The sequence below is a fragment of the Chaetodon trifascialis genome, chromosome 20, assembly GCF_039877785.1.
Source record: "Chaetodon trifascialis isolate fChaTrf1 chromosome 20, fChaTrf1.hap1, whole genome shotgun sequence".
In the NCBI taxonomy this organism is placed as follows: domain Eukaryota; kingdom Metazoa; phylum Chordata; class Actinopteri; order Chaetodontiformes; family Chaetodontidae; genus Chaetodon; species Chaetodon trifascialis.
The window spans coordinates 4937716-4955435 of record NC_092075.1 but is presented as its reverse complement, the minus strand read 5'-3'; the positions used below and the strand labels follow the sequence as shown (position 1 = coordinate 4955435).

At 42.9% G+C, this 17720-nt stretch overlaps 1 protein-coding gene across 1 annotated transcript in view; it reads left to right on the top strand.

Moving 5' to 3' along the window:
* Window positions 1-17720, top strand: part of LOC139348509 (disabled homolog 2-interacting protein-like) — a 145878-nt gene continuing 128158 nt past the window's right edge. The window contains exons 1-2 of the mRNA XM_070988689.1: window positions 1-112; window positions 14482-14606. Coding sequence (XP_070844790.1) covers window positions 73-112; window positions 14482-14606 — 165 coding nt within the window. The 5' untranslated portion in view covers window positions 1-72. The remainder of the gene's footprint in view (window positions 113-14481; window positions 14607-17720) is intronic.

Genomic DNA, 17720 nt, shown 5'->3' with positions numbered 1-17720 from the left:
TGGAGAGACACACACACACACACACACACACACTCACACACACACAGTCTCACATTGGAGCCAACATTCAAGATGCAGCAGCAAGAGAGCTTGTCTTCAGATTCCCTGTCAGGTAAATGCAAAATTAGATGTGTATCTCTGTCATCACTCTCTTTTCCAGCATCATTATCCATCTCGTCTCCCCCCCCCCCCCCCCCCCCCCCGCCCCCCTCTCACTGTTAAATGACACATTCTTATTTTCTCTCTCTTGTTTCCCAGGCTCCTCTCTCCCATTCTCCCTCTCTGTATCCATCTGTCCATTTTCCCTTCTGTGTTTCTTTATCTCTTATGTATGCCCGTGAGTGCATGTGTTGTGCTATTAGAGGTGATAATGATTGTTAGTATAGAAAAACAGGAGGTGTACCTTTTTCCATATGGCAGTGCTGGAAGGAGTACATTAAGGTGGAGTAGCTCCTGCTACTACGGCTGCCTCCCATCCAAAGCACAGCTGTGAAAGTACATATGGACGGGAGAATATTGCATTCTGCTGACCTAGATACAATGACAAAGCTTGTGCTACTTGGGATTTCCGTGCTTTCCTTTAACTTACACCATGTGTAGTAAAGTGTTGTTTTTAGTGTCTTCCTATGGAGAGATGGCACAATTTGCATTCCGAATGCTATGGAAATTCAGCTCATACATGCGGTTTAAAAAGTGGGAGATCAAAGTCACAGTGGCTTGGTTTGCTTAACAGTGGAAGAGCGTGTTTAAATGTGCTGTGTCTGCCCCGTGGAGGTTGACAGTTGTCCTTGGTGATGAGGATGATCCTGCTGGGTACTCAGCCGGGAACTGATTGTGCACACATCTTTTCATTTGTTATGTAAGTCATCTGATCGGAGCGAGTAAAACGTTCACCTGGAGGTAAAAATTAATTGTCGGTCAGGTTTATTTTGATTTACAGTAACTGGGTGTTTGGTGAAACCACACTGTGGAGCTATAGGATTTAAAGTAGGAAGAATTATAATAAGAAGTTGGAGGTTTTTTTCATCATTGCACAGCATCAAACTCATTAAGGCGACTCGCTGCGAGCCTGAGAATTACAAACCCTTCAGCAAATAATGAGACTTTGTATGGTGACAGCAAAAATTTAATTTGGATTCAGTTTTAACTCTGAATGACTCAAAAACAGTTCAAATGATGTTTTTAGCTCCTCATTCACAGACTTTTTCTCATTATTTAACAAGAAATGAACCACCTGATTTGCTGCAGAAGTGCATTTATTCATGTCATATCCCAGCATGCTTTGGGCAGATGGAAATTAGTTCGTTACAACATGAATAGAAAGACAAACAGTTGTCATTTTTGCATGGTTTAGGATTGTGGGAGAAAACTCTCCACACTTTGCCTGTTATTTTGGTTTTTTAAGGGTTCGTTGCTTTATTTGGGCCAGGTTACCTGTCTTCCTTCAAGCTGACCACACTGCAAATTATTTGTTGTGAGGTTATTTTATTGTGCCAGTCAGAACGCAAGAGGGGAAAATAAAGCCTGTGCCAAATTGCCATAATTACCAAAATAAAAAATGTTTTGACGGGTCCTGCCCATGCCACACTGAAATGTACGTCACACTGACAGGAGACCCAAAAGTGGGATGCAAGGTGCACAGTGCATCTTTTACTGCCTCAAATCAAAGGATACATGAAGATGGCACTGATACAAACGCTGGCTTCAGCACACAGACCCTGATCTCTCACTGTCTGTCTCTGTTTTACACCGAGCAAAAATATAAATGCAGCACTTTCGTTTTTGCTCCCATTTTTCATGAAGTTAAGCCATGTAAGGCATTTTCTATGGACACAAAAGGCTCATGTTTTAAAATCTGTGCCAGTGAGCACTTCTCCCTGGCCAAGATAATCCATCCACCTGACAGGTGTGGCATATCAAGACGCTGATTAAACAGCATGATTACTGCACAGGCTGGTCACAATAAAAGACTACTCAAAAAATGTGCAGTTTATCTGAAAAAAAGGCATTTATTAGGCACTGAACTCCAGATTTCTTCACCTGCAAAATTGTCTGTGTCCAGCCACTGTCCAGCTGGTGCAACAGTTGGTTTGCAGAACCAAGGAATTTCTGCACAAACTGTCAGAAACTGTCTGAGAAGCTCATCCACGTCCTCAGCAGAGCGTTGACCTGACTGCAGTTAATTGTCGTGACTGACTTGAGGGGGTAAATGCTCACCTTTGATTGTGTCTGGCATTTTGTCTGGCACGGATGAATCACAGTTTCCAATGTACTCGGCAGATGGAAGCCAGCATGTATGGTGTTGTGTGAGTGAGCGGTTTGCTAATACAAACGTTAGTGGCCCATGGTGGAGGCGGGGTTATGGTACACGCAGGCATCGCTTACAGACACACACACAGGTGCATTTTCTTGACAGCAGTTTGAATGCACAGAGACACCATGACGAGATCCTAAAGCACACTGCTGTGCTATTCATTCACTGCTATCACCTCATGTTGCAGCATGACAATGTGTGTGTACAGATCCTCGCAGCATGGGGCAAGGATCTGCACACAATCTGTACACAATTCCTGGAAGCTGAAAACATCCCAGCTCTTGCATGGCCTGGATTCTCACCAGATACGTCATCCACTGAGCATGTTTGGGATGCTCTGGATCGGCGTGACAGCGTGTTTCTATCCCTGCCAATATCCAGCGACTTCAGTCAGTCATTGAGGAGTGGACCAACATTCCACAGACCACAATCCACAACCTGCTCAACTCTGTACGAAGGAGACTGTTGCACTGCATGAGGCAAATGGTGGTCAGACCCTTTAGCTTTTGTCATGTGAAATCTGTAGTTCAGTGCCTAATAAATGTCTTTTTAAAGATAAAACTGCACATTTTAGAGTGGCCTTTTGTTGTGACCAGCCCGAGGCACACCTGTGCAGCAATCATGCTGTTTAATCAGCATCTTGATATGCCACTCCTGACAGGTGGAAGGAGTATCTTGGCAAAGGAGAAGCACTCAGTAACACAGATCAGAACAAGATTTGAGAGCATTAAGATTTTTGCTTACATATAAAATGTCTCAGATCTTTAACTTCAGCTGGTGAAAAATGAGAGCAGAAACAAAAGTGGCACAGTTAAAGACTGAAGCAGCAGTCGGTGATTAGATTCTAAAAACAGAAACCTTGTGGCTGAGTTCCACAGCTGAAGTTTGTTTAAATGACTAACAAAAATACCGAGCTTTAAATTGCGACTCCTAGTTGCACAGTGGTGTTCGGAGGAAACCAAAACCTAATGTTGTTGTGGCTGCCACTGTGCCATTCATGATTTCCAGACACTTCAAAAACATCACTTCTGTTCTGACACCTCGTCTGTCACCCATCACCAGTTCCATCCGAGCTCCCAGGTGAAATCATTATCGGTATATTTTCTAGTTCTGGTTGATTCACGTCACCTCTGCTGCGTTTAATCTGTGAGCAGAACAACACAGCAGCACAGCTCTCGGGGACTGTGGTACAGATGCACTGTTTGCTTCGTGGGCTTCTTAGACAGATGGGGGGTTATTAAGAGTGCAATCTCAGCATGAACAAGAAAGGCATAATTTATCCTTAAGTGTGTTATGTTGGCCTACAGCAGCGACAATAGCAGGTGGCAAGCAAGGATTACATAATGTGTGCAAGTGCAAGAGAGAAATGTGAAGGTTCACAGGAAGGTAACGAGAAAAAGTGTAAACCACCAATAAAATGACTTAAAACATCAAACAGAGAGGTAAACAACATGCATCCCAGCCACTTTTTGCTATGCATTTCTGCTGCATGCTACTCTGGTTTCTTTCTTTCTGATGACAATGCGTTCTCGATTGCCTTGGCACAGTTTCTACAACAGTTTGAATGTGCAAAACTCTTTATCAAAGAGCCAAACTGCACTGAAAAGAACTGGCAAACATTTCTTGAAATATGCATGCATTTTCCATAAAGTATACAGTAAGCAGCAAACAAAAGACACTCACACAGCTCTGGTGAAAGCTTGCATAACAAACGAACGACTGAAATACATGAGAAAATCTGATGAAGCATGTCCAAAATATGTTAAAGCTGAATTTCTGATTCTCATCAGTCATCTCATCAATACAAAATCATAACGCATTTAAAAACATACTATGAAATTCTTAATCAAGGAATTGTAACTGGAATATATGCTCATCTTCCTGACTCGTTTACGAAAATGTAAAGTTGTTTTAGCCTGTTTTACATTTCCAAAAGGACATATATTCACAAGAAGTTTGCAAAAAGTCTGACTCACTTAATCCTTTTCATTGCTCTGTAATAATGAATAAAAAACAGCATCTTTCATAAAAGCTTTTGCATCCTATTTGCCCTTATTTTCATGCAGACCGTCATCATTCAAGGAAGGAGTGTAACAATTTAATCCAATAGAAATTTGAATTCTTTCATCCAACATTCAATTCACCATAAGCTCTTTGAAGACAATGATTGTCACACAAACGTGAGCATTACTCCAATAACTAATTCAAAATGATGGCAGATTCAAGGGGAAACCTTTTTAAAAGAATATTTTTCCGTTCCAGAATTATGGACTGTTGATGCAGTGACGCTGCAAGTTCAAGTGCTGCAGTCCCAGCTTCATGAAAGAAACCAGAGACACTTCATTAAATACATCACCTCTTGGGTTTACAGTCCTTTCTCTGAATTTTGATTTTGAAACTTTTGTGCATGGAAAACATCAAGGCTACATGTCTGGAATGGCAGAGAGAAGAAAGTCGTAGGTCTGTCCATATTAATCCTTTGTCAACCGTGATAAACACTGGTGAGCCAAGCATGAGCCATCATTAAAACACCAGGGCAATACAGTTTAAGGTCAGCTCAAAAATTGGAATATGGGAGCCTGCACAGTAACAGAAAATCAAGTCTTTACACAGCCTTTAATCCAGTGAAGGATGCAAGTACTGTTCATTGAAATGACAGTGAGACACTACACCAGGTGAATCACCAGGAAACTGACATGTAAAACCAGGTGCTTTTTTTTTTGAATGCACAAACGTAAGTTATTTTATACCAATGAGTAAAGATGAGTTTGATCCAGTTTTCCAAGGGTGCAACACCGTCCTTTAAAATAACTGAAGCTACCATAGTGAAGCTGGAAAGGATCTAGGTGAATCACAATCAGCTAAATAAAAGAGAAAGATCGAGGAGGACAGAACTGCTGCAGGTATCCTGAGACAACAGAATAGTAGTAAAACCTTGAACGCAACTTTCTTCCCACTAAAACATGCAGCTCGTGCTCCTGTCAAAATGGCTTTGGCCCACCAAATGCCTGCAGAGGGGCGAGAGTGCCTTTTAATTATAGGGGCATTGGAGACACCTGTCCAAGACACCAATTTGGTGTCTGGTTAGATACAAATTAAGGGCACTTAAAAAAGTCCATTGATTGAATCAAAAGGAAAGTCTTCAATACAACTTGTTAAGCAGTATTTATTGCTGTTTTAGACGGCACTAACACACCATCACGGCTCCTCAACATCAAGAGAGTTCAAAGTCTGGGTCAGTTTGCATGTGACAAAAGCATCCTCCATTGCAGTCAAGTGTAGCACTGCCTCCGCAACTCCTACTCACCAGCAATATGACTCAAAATCTACTATTAAGTCAAGGCTTGAAAGTCAAAGGTGACTGGAGTTCACCGTGAACAGGCTACAAAATGGAAATTAAGACTTTCTTCTACTGACCTGCTTGAATCCCTTGTTTTCTGTTGTCTTTCAGGTACAATCCTTTCATTTTGCTTCAGGCATTCAGTTTGTTTTCCGCTCTGTTTTTAGGATTCTTTTAATCAGGCCATGTCATCACAGAAGCACAGGGACACAGTGTTACTTGCAGACAGTCCTTTTTCGCGTTTAGTTTTCACAGTCCAGCTCTTATTCTGAGAACATAACAAACTAATAGTTGATATGTTGGCCCGCATCGACATTTAGCAGCACACGGATTAAAGGAAATTTGGTAATTGGAGAGAACAGCAGCTGGTTTGTCCCGAGGCACAACCTGCTGTCTCTCTCTAAGTGTGTCTTTCAGTGTGTGTGTGTGTGTACTCGTACTTGCTACATAGTGAGAACAGGAACATGTTTTTAACCAACAGAGTGAGGACATGATTTTAGGAGTTAGGAGAAAATTAGGTTTAGGTTATGGTTAAGGTAAGGTTAGATGTGGTAAAGGTCCAGGGAATGCAGTATGCCAATGAGGGTCTGAACTTATGTTTGTGTGTCTACTTCATGAGACCAGCTAAGTGGGGACAGCTTGTCCAACTGTGACTCAGTAGTTAAGGTTAGGGTAAACATTGGTGTAGTGGTTAGTTAGGGAATAAAATGCCCATGTAATGTCCCCAAAAGTCAATCCCGCCCCATGTACTGAGCTCTGCTGCGACTGTGTGAGAGTAGGTTTTGAGCGTGTGTGTGTGTGTGTGTGTGTGTGTGTGTGTGTGTGTGTGTGTGTGTGTGTGTGTGTGAGAGTGGGACTTCTAACAAGCCAATCAACCTGACTGCAAGCAGGTGTGCCAGCTGACACAGCAGGAGGGAACCAACTCAGCCCTCCAAACACAACATATGGTAGCACAGCGATCACATTTATTGCCATTATATGATTTTAAATCTTTCCCCAATTCCAATGTCGAGCACAAATTCACATTGGTCTGTATTTCAGGCACTGCATTTTGGATGCATCTTAAATTTTATAAAATCCTATTTCTGCTATTCGCTGCAAAGTCTATTTCTTGCTGAAATCTAACCTCTAAAACATGATCTAATCTGTCCTACACAGAATACACTGTGTGCTTTTCCTTTATGGTTTCGTCAAGCCTGTGACAATTACCTGAAATTTTAAGTTCCTGTATTTCAAAATCCAGAGTAAAACCAGAAACAGATGTAGAGCAAAAGCTTGCTCGATAGAAAGACTGCTGAGTTTCTTTTACTTATTATAACCCAAGTGGTGCTTTGCTCACTTGATCTGTGTGACCTTGGATCGATTCTTTTATCAGAATAATGGAGAGTCACAACATTTCCCTCCACAGCTACAATAGTATTTTATACCATGTTATTTCGATTGAAAATAAATGTTGTAAGGGAGGCGTGAAAGTCGGGTTGTGTCTGCACGCTTCCTGTGTGCTTGGCAATCTAGTACTATTCATAAGAGCTTGAATGCATTCATACGTAGAGCATTGATCCTTGATCGTTTCCTCACCTGACTGAGGGCTGCAGATTAAATTTTAATTGATGGCCAGGAGCTACAGAGCTGCTCAGGCTTCATATTTGCGCTGTGGGTGTGGAAAGCAGCAGCAGCTACAGAGCCATTTCCTTCTTTTTCCAGCTTTCTCCATTATGCTGTAGACTGGTTGACGCAGCATTTCCAGTAGTATCTCCGTGCTGCTGCAGCGCATTTAAAACTGCAGCCTCTTTGAGCTTGTGACAGCTTTCAGTGAAGTCCAGCTTGCGCGATCTCATCCCAACTAATATTAAATTAACTTATTAACTCTCGTTTATTTGTGCATTTGAATTGGACAACTAAAACTGCCAAGCAGTCTCATGGCATTTACTTGCTTGCATGGCATTTCCGGAAAGCTCTGAGAGGAAGTTCAACCACCAACTCTGCATGTGGGCTTACCTTGTGGCCTTTTGCGGCTTTACTTTGTACGAGCAGAAAACAAGATGAAGCTCCCCATCAGCAGCGCAACGAGTCCGGGGGCTCTAAATCTGTCAAAGCTGCATCAGAGCATTGTAGTGTAGCCAGCGGCATGCAGACAGGCAGGATTTATAACTTGCTATTTAAATGGACGCGTCTCTTCCTGAGTGCTCCTTCAGTGGGTTATGATGAGGGCGCACCACATTGTTTTGTTGCCTTTCCCAATTCAGTTTCTGTCTCTGACAGTTTAAATGTGTCCTGCAATATTGCTTGTATCCCATGAATCAAGAGCAAATATTAAAGCAGCCGTGATTTCTCAGGGATATTAAGCCAAAAATCAAGTTATCTACTCTAAAAATTGAAAGACTGCTCCTGAAGAACGGCACTGGCTAGAACAAGAGCGAGTGAGAATGATGCTTTAAGATTTAGATATCTGGAAAACGGTGCGCATTGAGCGGCATGTTTCTGATCCATTGACTGTCACATCATATTACCCTGAGCTTGGCCTCAATCAGTGCTCAGTCTAGATCGTTCAGCCAAGCTACTGTAATACACTTTTTGTGTTTAGTAGGAAAAGCAAAGGGCAGAGCTAATAAAATAAATCAAGGCTGCAATCCCTTTGTTGTTGTCAGAAGCCAGTCCAGTTTGCCAGCATGCACAATAGCAGGTTCCTGGCACTCACATCATTTAGATGTGTGGGTAACACAGCCAAAATTAATGTGATTAGCTACACCTGTGTTTGGCAAGTCCTCCACGAGAAAGGTCTTTTCAACAACTTAATGCTTGTGCGAGGTGGAAGTAAATAAAAGAAGGCTGAAGTGTCACCAGAAAGGAAGAAATCTCATGCTGTCGAGCCCCCGCTGCTTGTGTTTTTATCCAAAAATGATCATCTGCAGGTCATATGCACGAAATATGTGGATGTGGTCCACTTAAAAGCAATTCCTTGAAATGGAAATATGGAAATTGAATCAGATGGGTATTTCAGTGAGAAAACGATGTTCCAAACTTCTAAATCAGACTCCTGCGAAAGTCTGGATAGGTGAGCTGGGAGGCTAGAATCCATATTCTGTGGGAGTCGCAGATGCAGAGACGTGCTGGCGAGTCAATATTAACTTCATAGCACTCGTGTGATGCCCATGAACAGAACCTAACATATTCTGAGAAAAGTTACATTTATAAACTCGCCAGCATCCATTTTCTTCAGATTAGGCTCCAAACGCAGTCGGCTCGGTAGATCAGCGAGGCAGCCTACATACGCTCACATCTTCTGTGTTTGCGCTTCACTCCAGAACGCATGTTGGATCACATCCTCTCCCCTTTTTTCCTGTTGTTCACTTCATTGTCTTCTGTTGTTGGAACAGGAAAGCAGAAATTTCAAGCTAAATGTTTGTGTTGCATTGCCTCCTACCTTGAAATATGGATCTAATACCATTGGGTTTTAGCCTTTTTATAAGTGCTCTATCAAAACCTGACAGCAGGACGCTGTAGCAGCTGGAGAAAGGTGAGGTTTATTGTCATATTGCGGACCACAGCTATTGATGCAGGGGGCGAAATGCTAATATTGTGCAGCTATTGATTGTAGTCAGCCACTAATTTGTAAAACACATGAGGGAGCAGCACAGCATGGCTATAAGTATATGCAAACACGATGTGGCCATGCTTGTCATTGTCATTGGATTAGAGCATCTAGCTGCTAGATTTAAAGAACATTGTAATCAGGCTCTTTCATTTTCAGGTTTTAATTTCAAAACAATATTTGCTCAGCCTCGCTGAGTTTCAGGCAGGTTCTCTTCCAGCAAACGCTTTTGCGAGCTGCTGAAAAAATCCTCTTACACAACACTGAAGATGTTTGTGTGCAGAGGTGCTGAGCAGCTACTCGAAAGTGGCACAGGTAGACTGCAGGTGACCCAGTAATGCAGCTCCCTGACCCTCTCAGGTGCGTTTTTTAATACCGAGTTACAGAGATTATTTCTCCCCACCGGGAATGTTGTCATTTTTTTTAAATGATCATGTTGTCTTTAAGATGAATGCAGTAAATGTGAAACATGTAAAACAGGCTGTCTGACAGGACCATTTTTGCTGTTGCGTACCACCCATACCAGCCTTTAGCTGTCTTAGCGTTACAAAAAGTCAGCTTCTTGCAGATGTTTTAAATATTTGCAGCATGCAAAATGGCGTGCCAAAGCCATGTTCATGGAGGTCCACATATCAGCAGTTATGCTACCAGCAGAGACCCACCTCATCTCATGGTGTCCTCTCTAGCTGTATTTTGCCAAATCGTAAGTGCCTTGATAGCAGGGATATTGTGGCTAGGGTCCAAGATGTTCACAAAGTTCCTGATGGCGTCATCTTCAGTGATAGAAAATGTCTGAACATTCTTCACTGTCATGTCCACCAAGGCCTCATCCAGCCTTTTCTGTCCGGCCATCTTAACAAAGAGAATCAGGTCCGTATTTCAAGGCCATGCAAACCCTGACAGGTGTTTCCAGTTTTCTGAATAGAGCTCTGCTCAGATTGAAGATAACTTGAGCTATGCTGCAGGTGCACCTTTTTCAGAGACATTTTGGCTTGTGGCAGGATGAAAGCACAGGTGTAACTGACATAAATGGGCCCTCTGCTCCATTTAAATGATCCAGTTCTAGGATGCTTGTATTGCGCCTGGGCAACCTTTAATGGGGACCACCAGCCGCATCCAGAAGAGGGCTGCCACCATTATCCCTGAGTGAGTGCGATGCAGGTGCCTTGGCCTGGTGCCACAAGTCAAGGTAACAGAAGCAGACGGCCATATGAGGCAGCAGCGATGGCACATGGGAGAAGTTTGCCTTTAGGGTTTTCTGTCAGAATTTTTCTGGCTTCTGCCAGAAAGCCTCTCTAAAATTCAGTTAGCATTGTGAATAGGTCTATTTTAACCCAAACCTCAATCTTTCCATAAACCTGACTAAATTTAGTTTGTTTTGTGTTGTTTTAAATACAATGGCACTGCTATTAAACAGAAAAGCTCACCTGCTTACATCTTAAGCGGCTTTACTGCAATCTTATTCACCGCCACTAGATGGCAGTAGCCACTGGCAAACGTCCAACTGGTGCCGCTGCTTAGAGACGAGAAAAACATGTCTGAACGTTACACCTTTACAAGGATGGAGAACAGCTTTGCCAGTATTCCTCAGCATACTTTGGCTCAGTTTGAAGGTAATAACTCTTGTCTTGTCTCTAACACAACCTTCCAATATTGTATTTTATGTTAAGATACAGTTCCATATTTTGTACACAACAGGACGGTGGGAAAGCGAGTTAGCTAAGTTAAGCTAACATGCTAAGCTAACGCGTAGTTTTCTGGGAAAGTTGTCACCTTAGCTTTGTTGCAAAGTCCTTATTTGTTGAAAGAATTGTTGGATAATTTTCTGTAAAAGTAGTAGGTCTTTTGTTATTTAATAAGCTGCAAGTTTTATGTAATTTCTCAGTTCAGAGTGTGATATTTTTGGTTGCATGTACGTTGTATATCATTTCTGTTTGGCCCAGTTTGTGCCTCTCATGTACTGTATTCAGGTCACAGAGGTGACCGTGTATAATGGTGATGAATTACTGTTTATATACGTGCTCTGGAGCAAACCACGGCACAGTTGGGAGAATGGAGAGGTGTTATGTCTGAATTCATCTCGAGGACTATCCATTTGGTCTGGTTCCAGTATACAAATGGGCACATAACAGCTGAAGCATATCATCATTCAGCATTTGAAACATGGTGTCGGGCACATAGATGTCTTTAGATGGGAGAGCTGTTTTTGAAAGAGAAAGCTCTTAAGGTGCACAGCCAGTGAAAAAAACTGGCATAAAAAATGTTCCATATCAGAAAGAAGTCCGTACTACCTTGCGAGGACATTAGGTTAATCCTGTCATCTCTTTCCAATTAAATTCGCTGTATTAAACAAGTATCCTCTCTACATAGGGTTGTGTATGACAACTGAACACCAAAGTGTTCAAACCAGTGAAATGCTTTCTGGAACATCTGACTTTCTGTTGCTTTTGCAGATGTTGTCCACGATGGTCACAGATGCGCCATAAAGCTCCAGAAAACATTTCTTGGGTCATAACGTTCATGCTAAACTATGCTCTCTAAATGTAATTCTGACATTTACATCATATAAATACTCAAAAACGAAAAATATACCAAAGGCTGATGAAATTGGCATTATCTTTACAATGTATTAAGCTCTGATCGTTACCCAGTAGAGCCTACCATCTCAGGAATGTGAGTAGGTTGTTGTGAAGGAAAAGGCTGTTTGTGTATATATTCACCTTGTCTGCTACTCCACACAGCAGCGCCTGCAAAATATCGATTGACATCAGAATATGTACTTGTCACAACCCTGATTGATAAATCAGCAAGGCCATGAAAAAAAATCCATATAATTTATATCACATCAGCTTGTTGTCCTTGGATCTGTCTGTCAACCAGATTCAATGAGTTCTGTCAAAGACCTGCTTGAGAAATGTAGTGCATGGCTAATGTTGTCTTTTTATGGCATTGGCCTTGCCAGTGATTTGTGTGCGTGTCTGTTATTTCTTTCCTTACTTTCTATTGTTGTAGATGCTGAACAGCTATGTTGGTTCAGAGATTAACACCACGACAGTAAAAGAGCTCATCTGAAGGAAATGAAGCTAGACACACCAAACAAAACTGCGGCAGTCAAAAGACTTTCTTGCCTCTCTGTCTCTTGTCTCTTGTGCCGATCTCTCTCATAATTCTAAAGCGTGTGGAACTGATCCTGAATTGCTTAATTAAATCAACATCGGGATGAAAAACCTGTCGCTAAAGAAGCTTTGCTAGATGGAAAGCACTGTGTGCTTGACCTGCTCGTGTCCACACACCGTGACTGTAAGCTGATCAGACAGACGCCGTATGCGCGAGCTGTATCTCCGTGTGTTTGTGCATTAATGCGCCTTTGCACTTGTGACTTAGTCTAATGGGAAGATGACGAGGCTACCTGGGAAAGGAAGCAGTAAGACAAAATGATCAAAGAGGCACAGCTGACAAACTTAATGTGCACATTACATTTTACACGCTCATGTCCAGTCAACATACATGCTATTTCCACAGTATTGTAAATGAGATCAGATACAGGACAAAAATTCTCAGTGCAATGTATGAATAATATACTGTACATCTCATATTCGCTGTGAAACTCTGCATGACTGATCAGTCTCTGAAAGCACACTGATCGTTTTATATTCTGTTTCTGACACGAGATGAAAGCCTCCAGTTTCAAAGTTGCTACCACAAACACTTCAGAACGAGCTGCATAAAATAGACAGGAGTTTGTCTCATTTGTCATCATTTTTTAAAGTATATCATATCTTTCTTAGCTGCTTTTCATCAAGCATGGATATATACATATACTAGCATGCTGTGTGTCATGTGATGAGACACATTGCTTGCTCTTAGCAGCATGAGTGGTGATGTACTTTACCATCAGAACAGCACACTCATACCCACATACTGCTTCCCTCATTGGCCTCTAGCTGAGCTCCAGACCATCAGCACAGCTCACAACAGGTGATCTTGGTCTCCACAGAGATGTTGCAGTGGATGTTCGAAGTGTTTGAGTTTCCCCATCAGAAATGTGTTTTCTTTTCATGTGCAGCGCGAAGAGAAAAATACCCGAGATGCTAATGAGCTATGCTTCACAAAGCAGATCTGTAATGAAACTCTTGGATCACGCTCTGCGTTGATGGATGCGCTCGCAGTGTCTCTGTAACAGTAACCCATGTGCGAGGATTGATGGATTGCATTTCCCTTGTGAAAAAGCATATGTATTGCTTTTCTGAGATTTATGTCACGTCATCAGTGGAGAAGCGGGAGAATCCAATTTGTGCCTGTCTCTGTTGCTTTACATTTATCCTTTCTTCACCTGACACCCACAGAATGATTGAGGTGAAGAAAGCATGCGGTAGTCATTACGTCTGCTGTGGCACATCTTATTAAGACAAGAGTCTTTGCATCCGTTGAACAAAACTGCTATTTGCAGGAGATGAAAAGCAGTTCTTTCACATGGTTGAAGGGCCCATTAAATAATCCTTAGTGTCCACTCCATCCCTCTCTGTAAGGCCATCACTACCAAAAGCTATTACTCTTCATTCAATTCAATTCAATTCAATTTTATTTGTATAGCGCCAAATCACAACAGAAGTTGTCTCAGGACACTTTCCATATAGAGCTGGTACAGACCAAGCTCTTTTATCTACAAAGAAACCAACAATTCCCCCATGAGCAAGCACTTGGCGACAGTGGCGAGGAAAAACTTCCTTTTAACAGGCAGAAACCTTGAGCAGAACCAGACTCTGGGTGGGCGGCCATCTGCCTCGACCGGTTGGGTGAGAGAGGAAGAGCAAGAGAGGGAGAGTGAGACAGACAGACAGACAGACAGACAGACAGAAATGCAGTCAGAGAGAGAGAGAGAGACAGAGACAGAGACAGAGAGACAGACATGCAGTCACAGTAACAGTGACAGTGGATGTAATAATAGCAGTAGCAGTTGCAGTGGATGTCAGGCAGGGCCAAGGCAGGAGATGCAGCTGAAATCCACAATCCAGATTCAGCCACTGTCCATGGGAACCTGCGAGACGACAAAGCACAGAGACTCCGGGGAAGGAGCTCAGTTAGTAACACGCCGTGGTAGGACATGAGAGCGTGCGGATGGAGAGGGACAGAAGGACATTCTGCTCCACTATGATGTGAACAATCCACTGCTTTTGTTTCTCTCCCTTCTCCCCTGCTAACTCTCTCTGTGTGATGCTTCTTCCTCCTCTCCAGATGTGCGTTGTCCGTCGAGGCACTGGATGTCACGTGGTCACTCCTATGAAGAGCAAACTGTGTGGAACCCAAAGTACTGTGTGGTTGCTGACCGTCAGATGCTGCTTCTGAATGAGGAGGAGGTGGTGAGAGCAGACCGTCCCGTCTCTTGTCTGTCATGTCCTTCTGTGTCACCGTTGTCTTTCTGTTCGTTTCCTTCACTATGTTGCCAGTTTTGTCTTATTTGCTTCGGCTTTTTTGGTCTTCTCCATCCATCTATAGGTGTCTTTATACGGTATGCCTGACGATAACAGTGTCAGAACATAAATGCCGTATCATCAGATATCCATAAAAGCCTCAAAGATAACAGTATCAGTTGGGCTTTAATAATAATAATAGTCTCCCATGGAGAAACACAAGCTCCTGAGTGAATCCTGTGTTGTGTGAGAATTCATTCTGCATTTAAAATCACAAGACAGCGGAGACCACGAGTAGTCAGGTTATGCAGAGCAAGTTGCTCTTTCCCTCCGTTGTTTTGATTAGTGTCACACCGGATTATGCAAGTTTCTGTGAGATTAGAGGTGCTGTCGTTCAGAACAAATCAGGAGTCAGCAGGGTAATCTGAATTACACTGTTCAGTCTGCAGCATCCTGTGTCTGTTTAACAGCTTTGTGTGAGCTCATTGTTCATTCTCTGAACCTACACGGGTGCTTTAACCTGTTGTGGCTTCCTGGGTGTCTTCTCAGGACTGTAGATAAGTGCCAGGATTGGCCAATATACATGATACAGCTAATAAACTGCAGTGTTGAATTATTTCCCGGCTCTGCCAGTTTCCCTTAATGGTCTTATGTGATCAAAAATAAGTTGACCTCACAGTGCAGACCATGAGGGATGTGCAGTGGAAAAGAAAATGTACCATGTTGTAGTTTGTTGTAGTTCCAGGTTGCACCACTGTGTGGCCTTGCTCTCTTCCAAGATAGCGACTATCCATCCATCCATTTTCTATGCCGCTTATCCCTTTCGGGGTCGCAGGGGGGCTGGAGCCTATCTCGACTGTCAACGGGCGGGAGGCGGGGTACACCCTGGACCGGTCGCCAGCCGATCGCAGGGCACATACACACAACCATTCACACTCACACTCGCACCTAGGGGCAATTTAGAGTCACCAATCAACCTAATGAGCATGTTTTTGGTCTGTGGGAGGAAGCCAGAGTGCCCGGAGAGAACCCACGCATGCACGGGAAGAACATGCAAACTTCACACAGAAAGGCCCGACCCGGGAATCGAACCGGCGACCTTCTTGCTGTGAGGCACGCGCACTACCTGCTGCGCCACTGTGCAGCTTAGATAGCGACTAATCAATTATTAATTGATGTGGTTAATGATCAGGTCATTGCTGAAATATCTTCTGTCATACAGCCTGAACTTGAGTGACCTACCCCCCACTGTGCTGATTAAGAGCAGAGACCTTTACCTGGCTCGGCCACCTTATGTCATCCCTCACACACCTCAGCCCGACTTCGACCTGAGCCCATTCTTTCCAGCATTTCACCCACAAGTTTCCCCCGTTTCTGCGTGCACCTCCTGCCGTGGGTGCTAATAACTCACGCACATTAGTCTGAGCCTGGCCAGCTGCATGCGCACATGAATCCTGTAATAATAATAATATTTGATGTTCCATTTCATTTCAGAAGCCATTTCTTTTGCAGCGGATGTGTAAAGTTAAAGTCCCAGGGCATGGCGTGCATTTTCAACTCTTGCCACTATCTGGGAAACATCAGTAACAAATTAAATTATAGCTGCCGTAGGGAAATTCTCAAGCCCTCCTCTGTAATTTTTAAGGTTTCAGCACAGCAACTGGGACAGAACACGGCCCCTCTTAGGGAATACAGCATCCTGTGCAGCAACGCAAGAGTTGATTACACTGGTTCTCAGACATGAATGCACTTTTTCAACATCACAAAAGCACCCGGACAAGGTTTAGTTATTGGATTTGCCAAACATTTTTACATTACTGCTGGAGCTGGGGAGAAAATTGTGTCTTCAGTTTTTCTTTGTCTGTAAGTACTGAAGTATGCCACACTGAAATAGAGCAATAATTGCAGGGAGGAATTATTTAAATCGACCCCTTGGCAGCCTTTGCACCACGCTGCTTTTTGTTTCGCGGCAGCAAAGAACAACAGCTTTTAAATGCATCCGTCGAGAGACCCGCAGCGAAAGGTCACCTGTAACAATGCACACACTTCTGAAGGACGTGTTTGTTATGGCTCCTCGTGCATCCTGTGTTCCTGTAGATGTTCCTCCATGTTTCTGGATTCATCAACAGTCAGAAGTCAGAGAAAATGATTCAGATGAAGCCTTCAGCATGCTGCGAAGAGCATCCATTTGTTCCTGTTAGGCATGTGATGCAACGCATCTCCAGACACACAATACATAATGCAACAGGTCCAAGAAGAGAGTCGGGCCTGTTTGAAATACACTTTAATAATTCAGATTTAGCCCCAAATTAAAACCGAACAAACACGACAGTGAGCAGAAATGTGTAAGGCTCAGAAGTGAGAGGAAAGAAAAATCATTGTGCAAAAACACTTTGAGTCCCTGCTCAAAAGTTTTGATTGATTGTTGGCTGTGAAGGAGTTTCTGCTGCAGGGGTTTTAGTAAACAGTCACTTGTTTTTCTGCCTTTTTGTTTTAGCCCATTTTGTGTTGTTAATTTTTGTTGGACTCTTTTCTGTCTCCTTCTTTTCAGCCATGTCTGTCTCTGTCTCTCACTCGTGCTTTCCTTGTAAAAAACCATAGAACTGATGCACAGTCACCAGCATGAACAGCTAGCTGATGCCGATATCGTCTTTTGAATGTCATGATTTGCAATGCATTTGATGCAGCAGCACGTTTCAAACCAGTTGGGACAGGAGCAACTAATAGGTGAACAGGTTGATTGGTAACAGGTGATAGTATCATGATCGGGTATGAGAGGGGCATCCTGGAAAGATTAAGTCATTCACAAGCAAGGATGGAGCGAGGTTCACCACTTTATAAACACATGTTTGCATGGGCTCAGGAGCATTTCCTAAAACACTGTTCACTTCCATATGATCGTATTCTGTTTTTATTTCTGTTTCAAACAGCTTACCAGCTTTTTGGGGATCAGGGTTGCAATAAATGATTGTCTTATTTGCCGAGGGTAATTAGGTCCTTAGCCATTTGCACAGCGAGCGTGACATTTCCCGAGTCAGAAGACAAATGATGCTTCCACAAACA